General features: G+C 48.8%; 1 protein-coding gene across 1 annotated transcript in view; it reads right to left on the reverse strand.

Annotated features, from left to right (window-relative positions):
• Zcchc24 (zinc finger CCHC-type containing 24) overlaps positions 1-18,450 on the reverse strand; it is a 54,037-nt gene that overhangs the window by 27,836 nt on the left and 7,751 nt on the right. The window contains exon 2 of the mRNA XM_070020709.1: positions 12,907-13,107. Coding sequence (XP_069876810.1) covers positions 12,907-13,107 — 201 coding nt within the window. The remainder of the gene's footprint in view (positions 1-12,906; positions 13,108-18,450) is intronic.

The raw sequence follows: 18,450 nt of genomic DNA on the forward strand, positions 1-18,450 counted from the left end.
AACACACAGACTCTTCAAGGCAAGAAGCACACTTGGACTGTGTCTGTCTGTGTAGACTGCAGCAGGTATACAGCAGTCAGAGCTTGGGAAACTTTCCAGAGCTCTGAGGCTCTGCAATGCTTTGCATCCTGGACTTAGGTTCTATAGGAGGACCCCATACACCCACAGTCCTTCCCAGCTGTCTCCCTTCTGTCTCCAGCCCCTCCTCCCCCCCCCTCCCAGGGAATTCCAGCCTGCTGTCAGGTTGGGGCTGGAATAAAAGGCAGGTAAGGGCAGACCCAGACTAGTCAGCCCTTCCTGCTGCCTTAGACTCCCCAACTGCTCAGGAGCCGGCCTGCTCTGGCCTAGGGGAAGCTCAGGGCTAGGGTTCAAGGGCAGTGGGGATGGGGTGGGAGTGGGAATCAGAGCCCCAGGAGCCCCCTTTCCCCTCATTTCTCGCCCCTGCGCCAGCATGGCCCTGGAACTACTTCCAGCCCACCTCTAAGGTTTCAGCTGTTCTGGGACTCCATGCTTTCTGGGCTCTGGTTTTCTTTTTCTTTTGCAATCTCCAAGAAACCCGAGCTGCCCGTGGGGTGGGGGTGACCGTGTGGGCTCACATCTGTATCGCATTAGCAGTGCACGCTGACTCAGGCACAGGGCTCCCCGGGGCTCCAGCCCACTCTCGGCCTCCGGCCATGGCCAGACACAGCAGCACAGGTGACAGCACCCCTCAAACCTCCCTCAGGACAGAAGCTTGGAGAGTGCTGAAGGCCGAAGGCTTGGCTCACCTCTGCCTCCTGGTCAGGATGTAGAAGGTGGGCTGCCAGGCTGGGCGTGGCTGGGAAAGGGACACTGGATCCAACCAGGACACTGCTGTCCCACCCCCACACCAGCCTCCTCCACCTGTACAAAGGTGCCAAGTTTAGATCAACCCCAAATGGCAGATGATGAAAGGTGATCCAGAGTCATTAAGCCATCTGCTCAAGCAATATGCAAAGCTGGGGCTTAAACCTGGGTCTTGGGCTTATACATTTGAAGCTCTTTCCTTTGACCTCAGAAAGACCCACTCACCAGCACCAAGCCAAGGTCACTGCTGGTGGCACTGGGAGGGCTTACACCCACCAGAGAGGCCTGCTGTGCCATGTAATTGGCATCAGCCCCAGGTCTCGTTCATAGACTTTTGTGTTACTTCATCTGTTTGCCTGGATGGACCCTTCTTCCATAAGAAATTACTTAATCTGGGCACTGGTGGCTTATGCTACTCAGAAGGTTGAGCTCTGAGGATTGAAGTTCGAAGCTCAGCCTGGACAGAGAAATCCAAGAGATTCTTATCTCCAATTAACCACAAAAAAGCTGAAGTAGAGTTGTGGTTCAAGTGGAAGCGTGCCAGAAGCTAAGTGAGAGGCGGAAACCCTGAGTTTAATACCCAATATCAGCACATAAGAAGAAGATGAAGATAAAATCATTCTAAGTTACCTTTTAAGTTACTGTTTGTATAAAAGTATACAGGCTGGACTCACAATTTCATGCACACTTCAGTTCTTTTTTTGGTCGGTCATGGGGCCTGAACTCTGGGCCTGGGCGCTGTCCCTCAGCTCTTCAGCTCAAGGCTAGTGCTCTACCACTTGAGCCACAGCGCCACTTCTGGCTTTTTCTGTTTATGTGGTGCTGAGGAATCGAACCCAGGGCTTCATGCCTGCAAGGCAAGCGCTCTACCACTGAGCCACCTTCCCAGCCCTCCTGTTAATAGTATATTTACTTTCTCTTCTGGTTTTAAAATAAATGTAAATGGAAACAGTTCTGTGGACTCCTAAACGGCTCTCAGGCCCTGGGCACTGGACCTGCTGCTGCGTGTGGAAGAGTCCCTGCTGGCATCTGCCTATCAAAGGCGCCGTTATAGTCTTGCCCCGTCTCACCTTTCCTCACTTTCTTCTTGGTTTGCACTTACTGACTGACGGCACCAGCCAGACTTTGAGCTCGGCTCTGCTCCAGCGGTGTCCCCAGATGCCTCACCTCCAACCTCAGCACCTTCTGCCCACGTCTGCTCCTGCCACCCCCTTCCCACACCCTCAGGCTGCCCGCCTCAGCCCGGCCTCCTAAAGTCCGGCTCCCAGCCTCCCTCAGCTTGATCTTTCATGGCTTGGCTTCTGCCCGCCCTCTGCGTGAAGTGGTGAATGTGTGCAGCCTAGTGTACAGGTCCATGCCCCCAGCTCCAGCCACGCCCTTCAATCCTCCAAGCGTGCCAGCCCTGCCCAGGGCTCTGGGTATCTAGACTGCACGGGCATGCGGACTGCACAGCATATTACCCATATTATGAACTTAGGGCCTTGTGCTTTGTTAGTCAGGCACTGTACTATTGAGCCATGCCCTAGCCCTTTTGGGCCTTACTTATTTTTCAGATAGGGCCATGTTTTTCTATCCAGTATGGACCTCAGATTGCAATCCTCCTGCAAACAACTCCCACGTACTGGGGATTACAACTGTGAGCCACAACACCCAGCTTGTTGGCTGAAATGGAGTCTTACTCTCTTTTTGCTTAGGCAAGCCTGGAACTGTAATCCTCCTGATCTCCACCTCCCGAGCAGCAGAGATTATAAGCCTGTGGGCTACCATGCCTGACCTCCAACATCCTGTTTTTAAAGAACCCCATATTTCTAGGGATTATAGTAGAGATGAAGGTCTAAATGTAAATGGAGCTGATGGGCATAATTTTAGAAGCCTGGATTCTGCAGAACCCAAGCTCCAATCCTTTGAGATTTAAGCTTCACTAGTTGTGCAACCTTGGCAAGTCACCTAACTTCTCTGGGCCTTCATTTTATAAAACGGCAACTGCAGATCACTATCGTATCCATCGACTCAGGAGAGCCGTGGAGAGGACTAAATGAGATACTGCATGGAGCAGGCTCAGCTCCTCAGCAAGCTCAGCACTGCCAGGCTGTCAGCCATGACTGGATGGCTGGCACACTGCAGGGACCCAGGGCTGCAAGACCAGACGGTGGAAGGCACCCTGGCTCCTAAGCCTTCTGGGGCTGGTGCTGCCATCAGCTGGAGATGGCCCAGTCCTGATCCAGCACCACCCTTTCAACAATGTTCAGAATTGTCTCCAGCACCTTCTACCTTTGCTTTGGGGACTCCATTCTTCCCCAGTGGTCCTTGAGGATGCCCCAGGGACACAGGGAGACCCCAGCAGACTGGTAAGAAGGGTAATGAACACCTCTAGCTTTACTTTTTCTTCCTTCCACCCTCCTTCCCTTCCTTCCTTCCTTCCTTCCTTCCTCCCTCCCTTCCTTCCTCCCTTCCTCCCTTCCTTCCTTCTTTCCTTCCTTCCTTCCTTCCTTCCTTCCTTCCTTCCTTCCTTCCTTCCTCCCTCCCTTCCTTCCTCCCTTCCTCCCTTCCTTCCTTCTTTCCTTCCTTCCTTCCTCCCTTCCTCCCTTCCTTTCTTCTTTCCTTCCTTCCTTCCTTCCTCCCTTCCTCCCTTCCTTCCTTCTTTCCTTCCTTCCTTCCTTCCTTCCTTCCTTCCTTCCTTCCTTCCTTCCTTCCTTCCTTCCTTCTTTTTATTTTTACCAGTACCAGGGTTTGAAACCAGTGCCTCAGAATCTCCCTTGGCTTACTTGCTTGGCTGGCATGCTACCACTTGAGTCATGCCTCTAGTCCAGCTTTTATTTATTTATTTATTTTTTGCTAATTAGAGATGGAGTCTGGTGGATTTGCCCACCTGAAATGGCTTTGAACTGTGGTCCTCTGGATTTCAGCCACCTGAATTGCTAGGGTTATAGATGTGAGCTCACCCATGCATGAATTTCTTCCCTATTGTTAAGGTTGGGAAAGATGGCTTTGCAGCCTGCCAGCTCCTGTCTCTTACGTCACCAGCGGGACCATCATTGCTAAAAGCCTTAGCTGCCTCCCGCCGTTGCTTCTCCCAGGGCTCATGGGCAACTCTGGCACCTGCCAGGACCAATCCCACCCCAAGTATACTATAGGATTCTGAACATAAACACATTCAGACTACTTAAAATTATTTCATTAGAGAGAAGAAAACAATAATATAATATTGAAGAAGTATCAATTGAAGACTTCCCAAATCTGATGGATAATTTTAACCAGTGCAGCTAGGCAGCTCACAGGCTCCAAGAAGGATAAACACAGACAGGCAGACAGACACACCACAGGCGGATGACTGATCAAAAATGGAGAGATTGGGCAGCAGCTTCTCTCTGTATTCTTCTGGGAAGATGAGATGTATAAGGGAAGTCTGTGACAGCCAATACAGATATTGCTTTAAAAATGAGGAAAACCTCTGGGCATCGGTGACTCACGCCTGTAATCCTAGCCACTCAATAGGCTGAGATCTGAGAATTGTGGTTCAAAGCCAGCCATGGCAGGAAAATCCATAACACTCTTTATCTCTAATAAACTACTTAGGAAAAGCTGGAAGTGGCTCTGTGGCTCAAGTGGTAGCATGCTAGCCTTGAGCAAAAGAAACTTAAGGATGGTGCCCAAGCCCTGAGTTCATGCCCCACAACCAGCACTACCCCTCCCCCGCAAAAAACACCTAAAAATCTAAAAACTAAGATCTAGCTAAGGGTCATTGGCTCATGCCTATAACCTTAGGTACTTAGGAGACTGAGTCCTAAGGAACAGCTGAGGGTAAGCCCAGGAAGAAAAGTCAGTGAGACTCTACCTCCATCATAACTAGCAAAAAGCTGGACAGAATGGCTCAAATGCTAAAGCCCCAGCCAAGCAAGCTGAAACATAAAACCCTGAGTTCAAACCCCAGTACTAGCAAAACATTTATTAATTAATAAAAAAAATCACTCCTAGCTGCCTCTAAGTGACACACTTTAGATGCAAATGGACGTTCATGTTAAAAGTAAAAGGATGAGGACAACCTAGGATATAAACAGCAAACCATACCACTAGAAAGCTGGGTACATTGCTATCAGAAAAACTAGACTTTACAACGAAGGAAAGTTATTAGAGTAAAAAGGGATAGTTTTATAATAATGAAAGGATCAGTCTGTCAGGAAGATATAACAATTATGAACATAGGTGCACCTAATAACAGCACCCCCGAAAACATAGAATGGATAGAATTGAAGGGCAGTAGATAGTAATTCAACCATAATAGTTGGTTACTTTGATATTCTCCACCTGAAATAGTGGGGTAAAGAACTAGAAAGGACATGAAGAAGGCACCAGAAGCCATCAGCCAGCCCCGGAAGCAGCAATTCTGACAGACGCCCACAGCACGCTGCCCAGCAACGTGGTGTTCTTCTCAAGGGCACACAGACACCAGCACGGGCCACGTGCTAAGGCTGAAGCAAACCACGGGGTGCTTAGACAGGATGAACTAACACAAAGCAGGCTCCGTGGTCACCATGGAACAAAGTTAGCAATCATTGAAAGGTATTTGGAAAACTCACAGAATGCAGCTATTAAACGACATACCCTGAAATCACCAACGAGCAGGCCAAAGAGGAAATCATATGAAAATAAAGGTACAACAAACTAAAACCTATGGGATACAGCTTGCCAGACATACATAGTCATAAATGCCTACATTAGCAAAGAGAAGATGAGGCTGGGTGTGGTGGTTCACACCTGCAATCCCAGTCACTTGGGAGTTGGAGAGAGGAAGATTGCAAGTTGGAGGTCAGTCTAGGAAAAGTGAGCAAAAAAAAAAAAAAAGGTCTTAAGTGGTAGAGTACTTCCCTGTGAGGGGCTGGGTTCCACCCCCCAGTAAAAGAGAGAGAGAGACAGACAGACAGACAGACACAGACACACACCTGATTCTCCATTTCAAGAAACAAAAATAAGAAAGTCAACCCAAAACAAACTTATAGAGGGAAACAATGAAGACAAGAGTAGAGTTGAAAGCAAGGACTTGGTAAGCTATGTATACAGTTTTACTCAGAGCACCACTGTTCATAAGCACTCTTCATTACACCGTAAGCGGAAGAAATCCTGCTGTCCACTGATGGATGTGATGTAGTGTATGAGCCCCATGGAATACTATACAACCTTGGAAAGAAAGGACCTTCTGACCTGAGCTGAGCCACATGCATGAACCATGAGGACCTTCTGCACACTGCCAGGTGCTTGTCATAAAAGGAAACTATTTCTATGAGGTCTCTAGAGAAGTCAGATTCAGACAGACAGAGCAGAATGGCAGTTGTAAGGGGTGTGAAGTTACTTCATAGCTCAGAGATTCAGTTTTATCATCTATAAAGTGTTGTATGGCTAGTGGCTCACACCTGTAATCCTAGCTACTCAGGAGGCTGAGATTTGAGGACTGCGAGTCAAAGTAGAAAAATCCATGAGACTCTTACTTCCCATTAACCAGCAAAAATCCAGAAGTGGAGTGTGGTTCAAATGGTATAGTACCAGCCTTGGATGAAAAAGCTAAGGACAGTACCCAGACTCTGAGTTCATGCCCCAAAATCAGCAAGGGGGGGGGGGACAGGCGGCAGACAGAGACAGAGAGAGACAAGTCACACAGAGTTTTTTTGTTTTTAGTTTTTTTTTTTTGGGGGGGGGGTCTGGTCGTGGGGCCTGAACTCTGGGCCTGGGCGTTGTCCCTCAGCTCTTCAGCTCAAGGCTAACGCTCTACCAATTGAGCCACAGCAACCACTTCCGGCTTTTTTCTTTTTGCTTATGTGGTGCTGAGGAATCAAACCCAGGGCCTCATGCATGCAAGGCAAGTGCTCTACCACTGAGCCACCTTCCCAGCCCCGTCACAGAGAGTTTTGTGTGGATAGATGGCATTTCCTAGCACTGATCTGTATAGTTAAAAATGGTTACAATGATAAAATTTATGCTATGTGTATTTTACCACAATTTAAGAAAAAGATTCAAGTGGCAAGTAATGAAACAGAAAAGAAAAACAACTACCAACTAAGTCAAAAGTTGATTCTTGGAAAAGTTCAGCACAATTGGCAAATCATCAGCTAGATCTGTCCAAGAAAAAGAGAGAAGACTCAAATTACAAGACTTGTGAAGGAAAGAGGGGAACTTTATCAGTGACCTTACAGAAATAAAAAAAAATATTATAAGAAAATACTATACACATTTGCACATCACTAAATTAGACAAGTCAGATGAAGCAAATTCCTAGAAATACCCAAACTATAGTAAGAAACACTCAATACAAAACAACATTAGAACACATCTAGATGCCAGGTGCTGGTGACTCATGCCTGTAATACTAGCTACTCAGGAGGCTGTGATCTGAGAACCATAGTTTGAAGCCAGCCCATACAGGGAAGTCCTTGAGACTCTTCTGACCAATTAACCACCAAAATAGCTAGAAGTGGAGCTGTGACTCAGGGGATGGAACACTAGCCTTGAGGGGCAACACCAGGTTCTAAGTTCAAACTCTAGGACCAATACGCAAAACAAAAACAAAAACCCACGGGGTGGGGGGAAGGAAAGGGGGGAGGAATGTAGTTGTGGAGATGGGAGGGAAGAGATGGGAGGGGGAAAAACAAGAGAGGAAGCAACAATGCTTGATAAGAAATGTACTCATTACCTTGCTCATGTGATTGTAACCCTTCTGTACGATATTTTCACAATAAAAAACTTATTTTAAAAATACTCATCCAGAACAAGGAGAGAAATTGAATAGCCACCAAGATCTACCCACAACAGGAAGTCTAGTCTCAGATGGCTCCAGAATGGAGTTATTCCAAACGTCTGAAGAAGAATTAATGATAGTTCTTCAAAATCTCTCTTAGAAAATAGAATATGATAGAACTCTCTACTTATTGAGGACACAGATACAGATGAACTCTGAGAACATAACAGTATGTTTTTTTTTTAAGCCAGTCACAAAAGTCCCCCTATTGGGAGTTTCCACTTACATGAGATGTCCAGTGCAGACAAAAATCTGTTCAAAGAGGAAGGAGGAAGTAGAAAAGTAGTCGCTACCGAGGGCCTGTGACTCATGTCTGTAATCTTAACTACTAAGGAGGCTGAGATCTGAGGATCACAGTTTGAACTAGGCCCAAGCCTGGAAGTGGCCCTATGGTTCAAGTGGTAGAGCACTAGACCTTAAGCACAAATGCTCAGAACAGAGCCCAAGCCCTGAGATGAAGCTCCAGAACTGGCACCAAAGAAGACAGATGGAAAGAAAGAAAGGAAGGAAGAAAGGAAGAAAGGAAGAAAGAAAGAGAGAGAGAGAGAAAGAGAGAAAAGAAGGAAGGAATGAAGGAAGGAAGGAAGGAAGGAAGGAGAAAAGAAAAGGAAAGAAAAGTGGTTGCCAAGGGGTGGAAGGTGTGGAGGTGATATCTATAAAAGCATTGAGTTCTTTGTAGACTTTATAAAAATATTCTCTAACTGGTAGTGATGGTTGTGCAAGTCTTTGAATAGAATGAGAATAATTGCATTACACATTCTATTTATTTATTCATTTTTATTTTTGTGCCAGTACAAGGACTTGAACTCAGGGCTTGGCACTCTTGCCTGGCTTTTTTGCTCAGGGCTGATATTCTACTACTTGAGCCATACTGCTACTTCTGGCTTTGCTGGTTAATTGGAGATGAGACGTATTATCTGGGCTGGCTTTGAACTGTGATCCTTAGAGCCAGGATTATAGGTGTGAGCCACCAACACCTAACTGGATTACACATTTTTATACAGGCAAATTGTATGGTGAATGAATTATGCTTCAATCTGTTACTGAAAAAGTAATAAGCATCCAACTTTTATATGTTGAGCTCCTAGATAATATTTCCTTGAAATACAGGTTCCTGTCCACGGTTTACAGAAGCTTTTTCACCCTATTTATCCTATCTGGAAGATGCATGCTGAGCACCTGTTGGATAAAGAGTCGTGGGCTTGCATTATGTCCCTGACCCCTGAGATTCTAGTCAGATGAGCAGTGGGCATTATCCAAATAAATTCCAGCCTGTCAAAATAACCAGTACCTGGTCAGGTAATTCTTCATGACCCAAAGGAGAGAGAAAAGAGAAGTATTAGCCATATTTTGTAAGACATAAACATTTGCATTAAGAAAGGAAGGGGGGCCGGGCGCTGGTGGCTCACGCCTGTAATCCTAGCTACTCAGGAGGCTGAGATCTGAGGATCGCGGTTCAAAGCCAGCCCGGGCAGGAGAGACCGTGAGACTCCTATCTCCAATAAACAACCAGAAAACCGGAAGTGGCGCTGTAGCTCAAGTTGTAGAGCGCTCGCCTTGAGCTGAAGAGCTGAGGGACAGCGCCCAGGCCCAGAGTTCAAGCCCCACGACCAACAACAAAAAAAAAAAGAAAGAAAGAAAGGGGGTTCTGGAAAGGTGGCTCAGTGGTAGAGTACTTGCCTTGTATGCATGAGGCCCTGGGTTTGATTCCTCAGCACCACATAAACAGAAAAAGCCAGAAGTGATGTTGTGGCTCAATGGTAGAGGGTTAGCTTTGAGCTGAAAAGCTGAGGGACAGTTCCCAGGCCCAGAGTTTAGGCCCCATGACTGACAAAAACAAAAAGAAAGGACATTGTTGGGCATGGCCTGCGATCTAACCTACATGGGAAGCAGAGCTAGGAAGATCCCAACTCTCTCCCAGAATGATTGTCTTGCATTCTCAAGCATTCCTGTGTGCTAGTGCTCCCATTCGCTTCATTCCATCCAGGAAGCAGGGCATCCTTGGGTCTTCAGGAATCCCATACAAACTCAGGTTTCAGATGGGGCAGGATCAAAAAGTTTTATGCTGCCAAACTCAGCCAGACTACACAGACCATGGTGTGTGTGTATGGGTGTGTGTGTGGGGGGGGGGGAGTCTCAGCTTGGGGCTGGTATAGCTAGTTGATCTAGGGAGACAGTACACACTAAGACTCCAAGTTCTCACACACATTCTGCCTGATAGCCCAGCATTATAAACCCTCAGACATCCAATAAGACAAAGATCCAACTTCTACTGCTGCTATGGAGTTAAAAGCAAGCCATATAAAAGAAGAACCAGCCCAGTCTGATGAGGGTGTACATACCTGTAACCCCAGCACTTGGGAGACAGGGGCAGGAGGATTGTGAATTCAAGAGTACTCTTTGCTACACATTGAGACCTCATCTCAAATAAAGTAAACAGAAATAAATGAAAGAACCAGGCCGGATGTGGTGGCTTATGCCTGTAATTCCAGTGACTCCAGAGACATGATTCAAGGTCAGCCTAGTCCAAGAGTTATCAAGATACCACTTCAACCAAGAAGCTGACATGGTGGCCTGTGCCTGTGATTCCTCCTACATGGAAGATCTCTGTCCAGGCTTGCTTGGCCCAGCAAAAACCTGAAGCCCTATCTAAGAAATAACTGAAGTGAAAAGAGTTGGAAGTATGTGGCTCAAGTGGTAAAGTGCCAGCATAGTGAGCATGAGGCCCTGAGTCCAAACACTAGTACAGGAGGAGGAGGAGGGGGAGGAAGAGAACATGGAGGAAATGGAAGAGGAAAAAGAAGAGGAAGAGGAGGAGGAAGAGGAGAAGGAGAAAGGGAAGGAGAAGAAGGAAAAAGGTGGAGGAAGAAAAGAAGAAATAGTAGTGATTAACCTCCTCCTCGCCCCAACTTGGTCCTGACATTTAGGAGTCTTCTGGCCTGGCCTGTTGAGAGGCCCTCACATCTCTCCTGACCAGTTCCACTATCGTGGAGTTCCTTCCCTGCTTAAAGCTCCTGTTTCACCTTGCAGAATAAAGCAGTTCATAGACTCTGGGAGGTGGTGAGCAGTGCATGAAATCACAGAGATGCATTCTGCACACGGCCCTTCTCCTCTTCCCTGGGGCAAATTCCACTCTACTCACTTCCCAGGCCAAGCAGGAGGGGATGAGGGAATTGTGAACCACAATGCCCATGAGCTCTTGGTTGGCAAACCACAGGCAGATCCTTGAGAACCAGAGTCACTACTGCCCTCCTCTGCCAAAGTCCTAGAACAGGGTAAAGACTCTGTCTCTTCTGAGGGCCCCTTATATCAAATGTTTCTTGTGCCAAGTGTGGGTGGCTCATGCCTGTAATCCTAGCTACTCGGGAGGCTGAAATATGAGAACTGAGGTTCAAAGCCAGCCCAAGCAGGAAAAGTTCATAAGACTCTTACCTCCAATTACATGGCAGAAAGCCAAAAGTGGAGGCATCGGTCAAATAGTAGAGTGTTAGCCTTGATCAAAAAAGTCATGCAAGAGTGTGAAGCTTTTAGTTCAAGCCCCAGGTACACACACACACACACACACACACACACACACACACACACACACACACACACACACACACACACACGGGTCTCTTGTGCCCAGGGCTGATGGCTCATGTCTGTAATAGCTCCTCAGGAGCTGAGATCTGAGGATCACAGTTAAAAACCAGCCTTGGTAGAAAAGTCCATAAGATTCTTAGCTTCAGTCAAACACACACACATACACACACTCACACACACACACACACACACACACACACACACACACACGGGTCTCTTGTGCCCAGGGCTGATGGCTCATGTCTGTAATAGCTCCTCAGGAGCTGAGATCTGAGGATCACAGTTAAAAACCAGCCTTGGTAGAAAAGTCCATAAGATTCTTAGCTTCAGTCAAACACACACACATACACACACTCACACACACACACACACACACACACACACACACACACACACACACACACACACACACACATGGAAATGGAGCTGTGGCTCACAGCGGTAGAGTGCTAACCTTGAGCACAAAAGCTCAGGGATCAAGCCCCATGATCAACCAAAAAACAAACAAATAAAAAAGTGTTTCTTGCTTATGACCTCTATTGAGGAGGAAACAGGAGTAGGGGATATAGGATCAAGGACCAGTATTAGTGGGTCAGCCCCCACCATGCAAGTCCAGCTGTACGGAACCACATACATATGACCCACATGTATGCTGGGGTGAGCCCCGGATTCTGCATTTCTTACAAGTCCCTTAAGCGGAGCCCTTGAGGGGGACTGTGCTGGGCCTATATTTTAAGCACCAAAGACTAAAGCCTGCCTGGTGCAGTCCTTGAAAGTGGGGCTCTGATGAGCAGCAAATACCTCTGGGGGGGGGTACGGTCCTGGGCCCAGCCCCTCCCTACCAGCTACACTCAGCTTTTAACAGCTGGAGGGTAATGGACGCAGATTTTCAGTCTCTAGGATTCCATTGCTATTACGTATATGAAATCAAACCACTAGCCACATTATTATTTTTTAGCCTGGAAGATATATATATATATATATATATATATATATATATATATATGCATATATATATATATATGCATATATATATATATATGTAAAAACAAAATGATGGCTACAAACTGAGGTGTTTTACAAGACAGCTGCCCCTCCTAGCCCCAGGATGACAAAAGCCACGTGGAACAGGGATCACCGCTTCCTCACACATTGTCACAAAGGATCCTTCAGGACCCACCATCTCCCTAAGGCATCCCAACCCTGAGAAAGATGCTCAGTCCCTCATGGCCCAAGGCCTTTGCCCAGACGTGTGCCGGGACTCCTCATCTGTCCTGTTGCGGGCTGAAGAAGCAGAGATGGGGGGGGTGCACATCTGGATTCCTGGCCCTGAGCCTGCATTCCTTCCTAGTGAGTGCAAGCAGATGTAGCCTCCAGAGCTGCTGGCCCCCATCCTGCCCACCGCCAGGGAACTCACCCTGCAGAGAAACTGGTGGCGACGATCTGGAGGCCTCGAATCTCACTGTGTGTGTGGGGGGGGGGGTAATTTGGATCCAGACTCTCCCATTCAGATTGCTGATCAAGCAGCAGAGGCCTCCTCTGTCCTGTCTACACCAGTCAATCTCGTCTCACCAGCCAAAGAGATTGAAGGACAGCAAGGGCAGAGGCCCAGGGTGGAAGGGCACTGCACCCTGCTAACCACCGAGCAGTGCTCCTCCCTGATCATCCAGGCATTCTCAGAGCCCTTTCATGAGCCAGGGCTGCCTTACCTGGGGGCAGTCCTTGATGTAGTGGCCTTTGTTGAAACACAGGTGGCACAAGTAGTTGGGTGGGGGCCGCTTGCTGGGCTTGCGGGCCTCAGAGGTGAGAGTCAGGTCGGAGAAGTGTTCGGTGAGGGAGCTGAGGCCGTCTGCGATGTTGTTCAGGGAGCCGTAGGGTGAGGCACTCTTGTACACGCTGTTGCCCAGAGCCTGTAAGGGACAAAGACTCAGTTTTGGCCAAGGCCTCCCCTTGGGTGATTTCTACCTCCCTCTTCCACAGCATATGGGAATACACATGAGGTTTCAACTCACCCTGGGATCCTGAGTACAAATCCTAAGTCTATTTTGTGTCTTAGGACAAACCAGTCAGCCACATTGGGCCTTACTGGCTCTCTCTATAACTAGTGATACCTACCCATAGGGTTTCCAGGAGGCTAAAATGAGGTCATGCAATAGTGTGCTTGCTGTATGTCATGCCTGGCCTAGGAACTTCAGAACAGAGCAATGATTACTATTATAACTATTATTATTATTATTGCCATTAATAGTGTGTGTATGTGTAAGAGGGTGCATGTGTGTGAGTGTGGGCGTATGTGCTACTGGGACTTGAACTCAGGGCCTCATACACTTAACTTTTTTGCTCAAGGCTGGTGCTCTACCACTTGAGCTACACCCCCCATTTCCAGCTTTTTTTTTTTTTTTTTTTTTGCTGGTTAACTAAGGAGTAGAGTCACTCAGATTTGTCTGCCTGAGCTAGCTTTGAACTGGGATCCTCCATCCAACCTCAGCTGCCTGAGTAGCTAAGATTACAGGTGTGAGCCACCAGCCCCTGGCTCATTACTGTTGCTCCTTTTCACATGATGATGAGCTAAGACAGGATCACAGAAAGCAGCCTGTCAAATGTAGGACTGTGCCACTGACTAGTAGAATCACTGCTGACTCAGTTTCCTCATCTGGCAAGGAAAAGGTACCTGGGCTTGCAGCATGGCTTCCATTTTTGTGGTCCAGCCCCTGCCTGGTCTCCTGTACACACACACACACACACACACACACACACACACACACACACACACACACAGGCCTATTTGGAAGCCCTGCCCAGGCCAGCCAGCCATTCCTTTGGGAGCCAGAGGAGAGAAGAGTGCCACCTCTTCCACCTCTGCATGACAGGAACCAGACATCTTGCTGAGGCTGGTGTACACAGCCTCTATTTATAGGAATCACGGGCTCCAGGCGGCCTGGCACACTGGAATTTAGCGAAGGTGGGGCTGACACAGAATGGCCATGGGTCCCCAGAAAGGTCCATAGCAATTCTGAGCTATGGGGAAATCCCCTGACTCCAACGTAGGTGCCCACAAGCAGCCAAGAGCAAGCTATGGACTTTGGTAGGGAGAGTGAGTCTGATGGAGGAGATGGGGCTTTGCTCTTGAAGTCTCCCAGCCTCTTAGAAAGATGGGGCATGCTGTGTACTGGCGGGTCACAGCTTTAATCCTAGCTACTCAAGAGGCTGAGATCGGAGAATCATGGTTCAAAGCCAGCCCAGGCAGTAAAGTCCATGAGACTCTTATCTCCAATAAGCTACCAAAAAAGCTGGAAATAGTGCTGTGGCTCAAGAGGTAGAGTGTGAGCCTTGAGCAAAAGAAGCTCAGGGAGCGCGGACAGACCCAGAGTTCAAGCCCCAGGACCAGAGGGGAAAACAAAAAGAAAAGATGGGGACAGAGAGGGGCCCAGAGTGGGGCCAGTCTTTCCTATGCAGGAAGGGGGGGGATGAGAACTATGGGTGGGCTTCCCCTCCCCCAACCAGAGCAGCCGCACCCACATGAGCCTCCCCTGCTCCGTCTTTAGAGGCCTCCCCCCTGCTTCTAGAGGACAGCCTCCGTACCACTGAGGTGGTACCTCAGAACACCCTTGCTGTGTGCCCCTGGTAGGTCCTTTCCCACTCTGGGCCTCCGTGTCCTCTTACATACACCACAGCTGGATCCCCCAATGCCTAAGGAAGGGAACTCTGATGATTGTGCCTATCTGGTTCACCAAGAAACCCAGGACCAGAAAGATACTGCACCAGCCTGCACTGAGCCAGCCTCCACCCCCGTTCCCAGGCCTCAAGCAGCCCAGGCTGGAGCCATCCCTCCGAGCAAGGCACAGCATTCCATTCTTGGAAGCAATAAGGCCATGGTAGCCACCTTATGGGACCTGGAGACAGCTCCAATGGTGGTTAGATCAGGTGACCACAGAGACCAGCCAAGCCCTGAAAACTTTACACTCACTGGGATAGCTGCTCAGTGAGTCACCGTCCCCATTTCACAGATTAAATGAGTGTGTCCAAACTTGGATCGGATGACCTGGGAATCTGGGAAGCAAGACTCTTTTCTGGGCTCCACCTCAGATTCCCACCCCCACCCCATTCCCACCAGAGCAGATGCTTGGGACTGTGGGCAGATTTGGGCATGTGGTAAGATACCCATAACAGAGGTTGGTGCTTTCATGATTATAAAGTGTACAGTTCATTGACATCAAGAGAATTTACAAACCCAGGCACTGGTGGCTCACACCTCTAATCCTAGTGACTCAGGAGGCTGAGGTCTGAGGGGTTGTGATTTAAAGCCAACCCCAGGCCAAAAAGTCCATGAGACTCTAATCTCCATTAACCAGCAAAACAAAAAGGCAGAAGTGGAGATGAGGCTCAAGTGGCTAGCTATGACTGAAAAAGCTAAAGGGTGGTGCCCAGGCCTTGAGTTCAAACCCCAATACCCAATACCTGAACGCATGCGCGCGCGCACACACACACACACACACACACACACACAGAGCTTCACTCTGTTGTGCAACCATCATCCCCCACACCCACCTCAGAGCTTGTCCACCATCCCAAACTGAAAGTCTAAGACAATTAGGTCCTGCCCTGGCCTCCCCTGCCCGAACCCACATTTTTTAGACTTCTCAGGTATAAGCAGCCTTGGGCTCCTCTAGTCAGAAGCACCTGGAATTTTCCAGACATCAGGCCTCTGCTTATCTTCACTGAGAAGCTCTCCCCCTACGCCCCCACACCCCCAATCGACCCAAGGAGGAGCACCATCGCCCCAGCCTGTCAGAGAAAAGTTCATCCAAACAAGAAACTTGAAGCTCAGAGGCTGTGTGACTCACTCTCATGGCTGGGAAATGCAATTTCACAAATAACAACCCTCTTCGTTTTTCTTCCTTTTCCTTTTCTTTCTTTCTCTTATTTATTTATTTTATTAAAACAAAAAAAAATTTCCGGATAAGAGTTGAAGTGAGTCCACAAGGAATCAGAACTGTTTTGGCCACAAATTGTCAAGAGGAAGGGGAAGTTTGGTGGAGGCCCACAAGTACACTAATTACACCCTCAATAATCCTCTTTCCCGTCTTGTAGCCACGATCCCCTGCCCCCCATCTCCTCTTGGGGCATCTCTGGAAGAGTCAGAGGCCTCTTCCCTCCCAGTCACTGCCTCCCGAAAGTGCTAGATCTGCTCTTCCGAAAGGCAGCTCCCAGGAAGAGAGGTGAGGCCCTAGCTCCTCTTCTCAGCCTCTGACCTCCAGTGTCCTCCAGCCTGTCCCCAGTGGCTGCCTCAGCTCTCTGCCTCCAGCCCCTGTTCAATGCAGAACTCTACCTTAGAGCTGAAAGGGCAGGATGGTCAGCTAACCTGACCTAAGGTGCCTGTGACAAGATAGAGCAAGGGAGATCCAGAGAAGCTCAGAGATGCAGACTGAGCAGGGATTGGGAGCTGGGAGTCCAGCTTGCCTGGCCAGAGCAGGGCGGGTGAGGCAGTGAGCCGTTTCCTCTCCAAAGCCTTGTTTTGACTTTGAGCCATGGAGGTGAAAGGCAAGTCCTGGCCATGTCCACGGCCTGTGGGGACTGCACCGAGCAGAGGTCGGGATGGAGTATGGGGCAGGGCCTGGCCTCGTGGGTTTCCTGCAGTTGAGCGCAGCTTGAAGCAGCAGAGTCGGAGAGCAAACCTGACCATTCCTGCAGACTGCCATCTCCCCTGCAGACGAACAGGCCCTGAGGGGCACTCCAGAGCCCAGCCAGCAGGTGACTATTCTGATCATCTGTGGCCAGAGGGCCACTTTCTGGAATATCCTTCTTCTCTCCTTCCAACTGCAGATCCACCTCTACCTCTTATACATGGTCTCAAACCTACCATTTCCCCAACTCAGGCCTCAGGAGCCCAGGGACCATACACAACAGCAGATGCAAGTGTACCTGAGGCCCAGTTGTCCATAGATCTTGGCTTCTTAAGGGACCTTCTGGACCCTCTCACTCCTATCCTGGTCTAGGGGCAGGGGACCACTGCTCAACTCCATCTGCAACTGCCTGGGGACCCTCTGCAATCTCTAATCTCTGTATGTCTCTCCATCTCTCCCAGGAGGCTGGAGGTCCCTCAACGCAAGCTTCTGTGACTTTCTGTGGCTCCAGACTGGTTTTCCTGCACTTATTACTAGGTGTGAAGAGTTCCCAGCCCCAAGGGGCTTGGGAGTCTCTGGACCTGTGCAGTAACAGGCCAAGTCTCAGACTGTCTAGGCATCTCTAGGTGTAGTCAAGGGAAGCTTCCAGGTCATATTTCCTTCCATCCCAGGTCAGTGGCCCCAGCAGCCAGCTAGCAGGAGACACAGGTTCCTTGCAGCTCACCTGGAGGACAGAGATTCAGACTCCTGCCCAGTGCTGGAACTTCTCCAAGGTACTCACTTGGTTGATAGTGGAAAAGGGACAGAAAAACACCAGTTTGTTTGAACAGTGTGAAGTATCATATATTAGACTACCTCCTTTCCCTTTCTTAAGACCCAATAAGGACGTTAGTGGAGGCCAGGTGCTGATGGCTCATGCCTAGAATCATAGCTACTCGGGAGGCTGAGATCTGAGGATCCTGGTTCAAAGCCAGCCCAGGCAGACAAATCCCAGAGAGTCTTTCCTCCAAGTAACAAGCAAAAAAAAAAAAAAAAAAAAGATGTGGAAGTGTGACTCAAGTGGTAGATTGATCGAAAAACCCAAGCAGAAGTGTGAGACCCTGAGTTCAAGCTCCAGTACTGGCGCGCGCGCGCACGCACACACACACACACACACACACACACACACACACACACACACACACACACACACACACACATCTAGAGGAGTGCTGCCTGCCTCATTTCATAAGCCAGAACACTAGGCTCAGAGAGGCTGAATAAGTTATCAAAGGCAACACAGGCAGCATATATTGACAAGTTACATATCAGGCCCTCACCCCTGCTTTCTCCCTCTTCAAGCCTCTAAGGCTTGACTTCCCCACGGAAGAAGGAGCTGGAGGAAAAGGCCAGGTGTACCATCACCTGGAAGACTTCTCTCTGGCAGGATGAAGCCCAGCTGCTCTGGGGTATAGGGCGGATGGTTCTGCTCTGGAAATAGGGACTACAGGGGCAGAGAATTCCAGGGATGCATCCACATCTCCCCAGAGCCAGCCTGCCAAGCAGGGCTCCCTCCCACAGGGCATTCAGAGAGCCCTGTGGGGCAGGACAGACTCGGCACAGGTGAGCGGGTTTTTCTGAGGGTAGGCC

This window comes from Dipodomys merriami, unplaced genomic scaffold (genome assembly GCF_024711535.1).
Source record: "Dipodomys merriami isolate MVZ:Mamm:240054 unplaced genomic scaffold, mDipMer1.0.p SCAF_14, whole genome shotgun sequence".
NCBI lineage: Eukaryota > Metazoa > Chordata > Mammalia > Rodentia > Heteromyidae > Dipodomys > Dipodomys merriami.